Below are 7,500 nucleotides of genomic sequence, written 5' to 3' on the forward strand. Positions count from 1 at the left end.
TATTTTTGTTATTAATATTATGATCATTATTATTATCATCATAATTATTATTATTATAATTTTTATTAATATTATTATTATTATCATTATAATGGTTACTATTATTATTATCATTGTTATTACTATTGTTTTTATCAATTATTATAATTATTATTATTAATGAAATTATTATTATTTTTAATATTGTTATTATTATTATTATTATTATTATTATTATTATTATTATTACTATTATTACTATTATTATTATTGTTATTATCATTAGTACTGTTACTCTTATTATTACTATCATTGTATTTATCATGATTATTATTGTTATCACTATTATAATCATTATAATAATGATAATAATAATAATAACAATTATTATTATTATCATTATTATTATTATTATTATTATTATTATTATTATTATTATTGTCATTGTGTTTATTATTATACCATTATTATTGTATTCATTATTATGATTATCATTGTTGCTAGCATTATTATTATTATTATTATTATTATTATTATTATTATCACTCTTATTATTATGATTATCATGCTTGATTATTTTTTTTTACATAATCGTTGTTGTTATATTTACTGTGGACTACTTTCATTGTTATTTTAAGGATGATTATATATCTTTCTTATTACTTACAATGTAAACTTTACGAATAATGATAATTTCTAGCGATGAAAATATGGTAAAATAAAAGTAAAATAATGAAAGTTCTATATCCGTATTTTTTGAACACTTAAGACTGATATAATGAATAACAGTTATTGTAGTAGTAAAAAGAATTAGTGATAGATTTAAAACCAAAATTTTATTGTGCGACTTTTTCCTCTATAACAAATATGTTATTACTATTTATTGTGGTGTTCAGGATAGATTTTCATGTTCATGACAAAATTTGATTTTGGCTAATCCTTTATCGTAAAATTCACAGTTTCTATTTAATTTTGTCTTATGATCATATATAGAAATTGATTAATTCGTCTCGTTTTACAAAAATAAGTAACTTGGGAGATGGTGATGAGTCATTCTTCGCGCCTTTACGAATGCATTTATTAGATAGTCTGAGTCTAAGTAACTCGTTCCATTTCTTAGTGATAGATAACGGATTTTATATCATAATGTATAATAAATTTTGCACAATGAAAAAATGTAGTGGCACGATAATAAATGTATAAGTATTTGTTAAATGTATCGATTTTTTTCTTGAACTTTCGCATTGAGCAAAATCAAAGTGGTAATAATGCAAGTATATGTATCCCTTATTTCAGGAGCCATGGTGATATTAATGAGTATTATGTGTGGCCTGTGGTCATCATTTAAATAAGGGCGTGTCAAAAATCGGCTGTGTTAAAAGGAGGATGTCATTCATTGTTGCTGAGAGATGGATGTACTCGATGACTCAACGATCCATCTTTGCATTCACAAAATCCAAGATGACATTGTGTTATTATTCAATTGCGTAATAAACTGTCTGTATTTTAAGCTATAATTGTCCACTATGTAAACTTTTTTTCGAATGTGCAGATAATAATGAGGGATTTTCCGTTTAAACTATAGTGCCGAAATAAGACTATTATTTGTAAATGAAAAAATGATACATACAATCATTCTTATATCTATCAAAAAATGTTTCTTTTTTTGTACATTTCATTATTATTTTTCATCTTCCTTGAATCTAAAGCTTTTGTTGCCAGATTCGCTATCCGAGACCGAACATTTTTATCGGAATAAACGCCGCTGGTCAGGCCGAGGCCAATATCGGACTGCGAGAGAGAAACAAATGCGCATCGCTCAGATCCGCTTCAGTCGTCTTTAGCCTCCGCGGAGTCCGCAACCGCCTCGGGAGAACATGCTTTTTGTGGATTTGCCGACCTTGTGTGCGCCATCTATAAAAGTTCATAGGTAAACAAATCAGACAAATTCTCTATCTATACGTTCACTTATTTGTGAAGTAAGGGTGAGATTCTGGGGAAAATGTATGTGAAAAATCATGGAAAAACCTCCAGCCCAGTGCAGTAACTGCGTTGCCACCGCGGCCAAGTACTGGTAAACTGCCATGGATCCACGAAAAGCGGAGCAGTTGTCTGCGAGGCGAGTGTCAGTGAACTAATTCCGTGTAGCCAGCGGGGCAATTAGGCTAGGTCTGTGAATCCTATAAAAATTCAATATGGCATCCAATATGAGTGATCATAGCAATCAAAGAATGGATAAATCACGCACTACTAACAATGTGATAAACCTCACCACCAGTGAAACGTTGAGGCTCGATGGAGACCGGACAAACTTGCACCTGCAGGCCGAGGGTGGTGGTGTCACTCCAGGGTTCCAAAAGAAGAAAAACTCATCATTTCAAATTACCAGTATCACTTCCCGGTTAAGTAATGATGGTGGTGAAGATAGTGCTGATGATACGGAAGATATTTCTGACATCATGGATAGCTCTAAGGGTCCTGACTTCGACCAGGAGACGCCCAGCTTCTCAGAAGATTACTCAAAGTCTGAGGAAGTGTTCTTCGGGCCAGCACCAGTGATTCCTACGAGCTCCCAGTACGGCATTACTGCGTTGGTACAGCAGACGGGTTCTGGCGGTGTAATGACGGCCAGGTTACCTCAGGGAGTCACTGTCAACGTCACGGAAGGTGGCATTGCTTTAGCAAAGGCTGATGGTGAATCGGATGATGTCGACCATTGGCAAAATAGGTTTAAAATTGTTAAAATAGATTCTAATGAACCTTTTAAACGTGGAAGATGGATCTGTTTGGATTTCATGGACTCTCCTGCAGTAAGTGCAGCTAATAGTCAAAAGAAAGATGATTCTAATGTGGTTGTTAATAGTGTTGGCCAGAAGGAGCCAGATGTTGGGGATAATCAGCCACAGACGGTTGTACAGTTAACTGTACCACTGCAGCAACAGACCCATACAGGACAAGCTCAGTCTCACTCTGTGCCTGCTCAGTATCAGGTACCTCATTCTTCTCAGGCATCCACGCCTATGGTACCATCACAACCAGCTCAGAGCAGCGGGGTTCCCATGCAGTCTACACAACATATCTCTGGTTCAGCCGCCCCTCAGGCCCAAAGTACTTTGCAATATACACCGCAAGGTGCCCAAATGCAAGGACAGTTGCAGCCGCCCATGTCCCAGGGTTACCAGACTACAAGCCAGACTCCTCAGGGGTCAGTTCATCCTTCTCCTTCTGCTCAGACGCCCCCACAAGCCCAGACTACATTGCAACAGCCCCAGATGCAACAGTCAAGCCTCCCACCACAAACCTTACAGCAGTCAACAGCATCCCAGCCAAATGTACAGCCTACCATGCAAGCTCCCAAGACATCGCTTCAGCCTGGAGCTGTATCTCAGGCAACTATGCAGCAGGGCATGGTGCCTGGGAGCTCTCACGCTCAGCAACAGCAGCACCAGCCTGGGCAACCACAGTCCAGTATGCCACAACCCTCCATGAACACTCAGAGTATTCCACAGCAAGGGATTCCAGGCCAGAATGTCACCATTCCACAAAGTGTTCCTCAGACAACTGTGATGGGTCAGCCAGGTATCCCAACACAATCCCTTCAGCCAACTGTAATCAGTAGCCTCCCAACACAGGGTGTCAGTATGGGCCAGCCTGTTGTGACTCACCCTGGGGTTCCTCCACAGCCTGTGATGAGCCAGCCTCAACAGGGGGTGGCACAACAAACCCATCCACCACAGAGTGTGCCTCCACAAACATTAGGTCAGTCTCCAGTGGTCCAAAGTGGGCCATCACCACAGCAAATAAACCAGGGTCTGACTTCAAAAACGATCCCTGGAGCGCAACAGATGCAGGTGCCTAGTTCACAGCAGATGCCTACAACGCAAATGAGCAGTAATATAGGTCAAGCAGGAATTATTAACCAAGCAACAATGGGAACACCACAGCAAATAACAGCAGGCGCTCCTCAGCCAAGTGTCCAAACCTCACAGGCCCCACCAGTTAGCCATGGCTCTCACCCAGGCACAGGTGCTGCACCCACACCTGCCACTACCCCAGCTCAACCCCAGTCTCATCTCAGTATGGGTGCTTCTGGTGTGCAACCAACATCTGTGGACCAGCCACCTCAGCAACAGCAGCCTCAGCCACCTACAAATTTAGATGGTATACCTGCAGTTCAACCTACTGATGATGCCTCCAATGCTACGCCTCCAGCCCCAGGACAACCAGACGACTCAGAAAGGTAAGAAAGAATGTGGTAATGTTATCCAAAATGCCAGTAGAATCTTTCAGAATGGGATTTTTACTTTTAATTACAGAGCCTGTGCTCAAAGTTCCCTTGAAACTTGCAATGATCTGAGATGGAAAGTCTGAAATCTCAAGGTAAAACCCACAGTGATTCAAGGGACTGCTGAATGGTGCTCTGGCAAAGACCAAGAAATTTCAACCATGTATATCCTTGCAAGATAGAGATAGTAGGCTGCCCTAGCTATCTATTATGAAATAAAGAATTAGCCAAGCATTCTGCCCAGACTTTATGTGGAGAAAGTTTGTCGTAATCAGTAGTCTTAGTTAGAGCATGAAAGTTACAGAGGCCAAGGTGTTCACTTCAGTTACTGTGGATGTCTTATTAGCATTAATAATAAAAGTAGGCCTAGGTTTTTTTTTTATATATTTATATATTTTTTATAATAATGGTCAATTGTTGTAATGTTGAGATATTGTTTTCTAAATTTGTAGTCTTCAGACTTTTAGGAAACTTGTTATTGTTAGTTGATTTTCAATTATTTAAAATGTACTGTTCTGGTGAAATTTAGCAGTGGTGTTAAGCAATCATAGTATTCATGTGATAATAAGAACTCATTAGTGTACTTCAGAATCATTTTGGAGAAACTTTCATCCTAAATTTGAATTTGATAGATAGATTTTGCAATACCTCCATAATACAAGAAGAGTAGATCAAGTTATTTCACTAAAATCTAGATTTTGATTACTAGCAAAGTGGTTTGGAGGAAATAGAATAGGATAGTGTGGCATGATAGATAGAATAATGTAATGGTTAGCAAGAACATTTATAATAAAACTCAGAAGCATAGATTAGAAAATAATTTGCACAAAACACAGGTGAGTCCACGTCATGTAATTACTGGCCTTAATTGGTAAGACTTCCACCATACATTATTGAGTAAGATTGAGCTTGTAGGCCTTCCTGGTAGTTTATTATAAAATTAGTAACCTTTGTCAGCTCTGTTTTGACAGAAAATTTATAATTGAGGGTTGTAGGGGCTATACAAGAATGCAAAGATGGGAGACTTCTGCATCACTTAATATAATCCTGTTCTCTATAATATCGGATTAACAGGTGCTCACAGGAAATTTATAAAGTAATTTAGAATCAGATTTTTTCTTTATTTTGCTTGTTCCCCAATTATTTATAAGACTATCAAATGTCTTAATGTACAAAAATGAAAAAGGAAAATAGAATAATAATAAAGAATATAAAATAAGGTATGACAGCAGTACACATATTACACATGAGCTGTAAAGATATCCCCAAGTTCCGGAATCCAAAAATATATGATTGAGTCATAGTAGAAATACTGAGTAGTCTACACTGAAATAAGTAGTCTCTTTTATACTTCTGCCATGGCAAGTTCTCATGCCACCATTGGTGGTTTTGCTGGTAGAACGTACTATAACCCTTACTACTGCTTTTGGCACCACCACCTCCAGGCCTACTGCAACTACTACTATTGACATCACCCCTACAGCTATACTACTAACACAACAACATCCATACTACTACTGCTACTGCTGCTGCTGCAATATCACTACTATTATCACCCAAATGAAAAAGGCTTTCTATCCTCTCCTTATAGTTATACCCCCATCACATTTTATTGCTGAACCTTACACATGGAAGGCTTATTGCATTACACTTTATGCTCCATTCACCAAGTTCCTTTTCAAATACAGTTCACAGAGACCAGTACTTCCTAGGCTATTTCACAGAGAGAGGTTGTTAGAAGTCTTAATGATACAATGTCTCACAGGCACAGTAGAGCAAATTGAAAAAAGAAAGAAAGATATGCAAGACCTTCTGATTACTATTAACAATACTATTGTTGTTACCACCACTGTCCCTGTTGTAATTATTATTGCAGTTCAACTATATTATTCCTGTTTTAAGCACTGCTACATTAGTACTGTTACTACTACTGCTCCATAAATACTACAACAACAACAGCCACACATGTTGCTACTACTACTGTCACTATTACTCCAACTGATGCAACTATTTATTGCTGCTGTTCTTTTATTTTTGGTTTAGTATTTGTCTTCGTTTCTGTTACTATCATTTTTATAAGAAATAACAGTATTTAAGATAAGATGATAATGATAAGTTATTATATTTGGTGTCAGTGCTTGTTATTAGTATTATTTTAACATTAGTGTTATTGTTTTCATTCTCATTATCATTTTCATTATCTGCTAGTGGTAGTGCTGATATAATTTTTATTGTGTTGTTATCATTGTTGTTGTCAGTGGTTGGGATGGGCTAATTTTGTTAAAGTTACTTATTAATATTATTTTGATGATGACAATTAAGATGATGATGAATATTATTATTATTGTTGTTGTTGTTGTCTTTATCTTTACCATTACCATTATTGGTACTCTTATTATTATTATTATTATTATTATTATTATTATTATTATTATTATTATTATTGTTATTATTATTATTGTTATTATTATTTATTTTTTATCATTGTTGGTATTATTATTATTATTACTATTATTATTATTATTATTATTATTATTATTATTATCATTATTATTATAATTATAATAATAATTATTATTATTATTGTTATTGCCATTGTTAATGTTATTGTTATTGTTAATATTATTTTTTATTATTGTTATCATTATTCTTACTGTTACTGTTACTGTTATTATTTTTATTAATATTATTATTAGGATTATTATTCAGTTGACTATTTATTTATTATTATATATCAAATGGTAATGCTGTTGCATACTGTTAGTATTAGAATTGGTACTGTTATTATTTTCTTAACTATTATTATTATTACATATTTTTATCATACAAGTTCTTTTCTTTACCATGGCCATAGACATTATTATCATTATTAATATTATTATCTTTTCTATCAGTATTTTTTTCTGTCTTTGTTATTGTTATCATTGTCAGTACTATTTTAATTGTTTTTTTGTTTTTTTTAATTATTATTTTTATTATTATTGTTACTATCATCATCATCATCATCATTGTTGTTATTGTTATCATCTTCTTCTTTATTGTCATTATTTATATTGTTATAATTATAATTATTATCATCATCATCATTATCATCTTTATCGTTATTGTTATAATGATTGTTGCTGATTTTATTGTTATTATCATCTTCATCTTTATTGTCATTATTGATATTGTTATAATTATTATAGTCATCATCATCAGTTATTGTTATCATGGTTGTTATTGTTACTGTTTTT

The 7,500-nt window shown here is 34.5% G+C and overlaps 1 protein-coding gene across 3 annotated transcripts in view; it reads left to right on the plus strand.

Moving 5' to 3' along the window:
- The first annotated feature begins 1,841 nt into the window (after positions 1-1,841).
- Positions 1,842-7,500, plus strand: part of LOC125027517 (TSC22 domain family protein 2-like) — a 326,287-nt gene continuing 320,628 nt past the window's right edge. Inside the window, exon 1 of one of the 3 annotated variants that reach the window (XM_047616602.1) lies at positions 1,842-4,219. In XM_047616602.1, the coding sequence (XP_047472558.1) occupies positions 2,175-4,219 (2,045 nt within the window). In that variant the 5' untranslated portion in view covers positions 1,842-2,174. The remainder of the gene's footprint in view (positions 4,220-7,500) is intronic. The other 2 variants (XM_047616598.1, XM_047616601.1) reach the window with 2 other exon arrangements.

The sequence above is a fragment of the Penaeus chinensis genome, chromosome 7, assembly GCF_019202785.1.
Source record: "Penaeus chinensis breed Huanghai No. 1 chromosome 7, ASM1920278v2, whole genome shotgun sequence".
NCBI classification, from domain to species: Eukaryota; Metazoa; Arthropoda; class Malacostraca; order Decapoda; family Penaeidae; genus Penaeus; species Penaeus chinensis.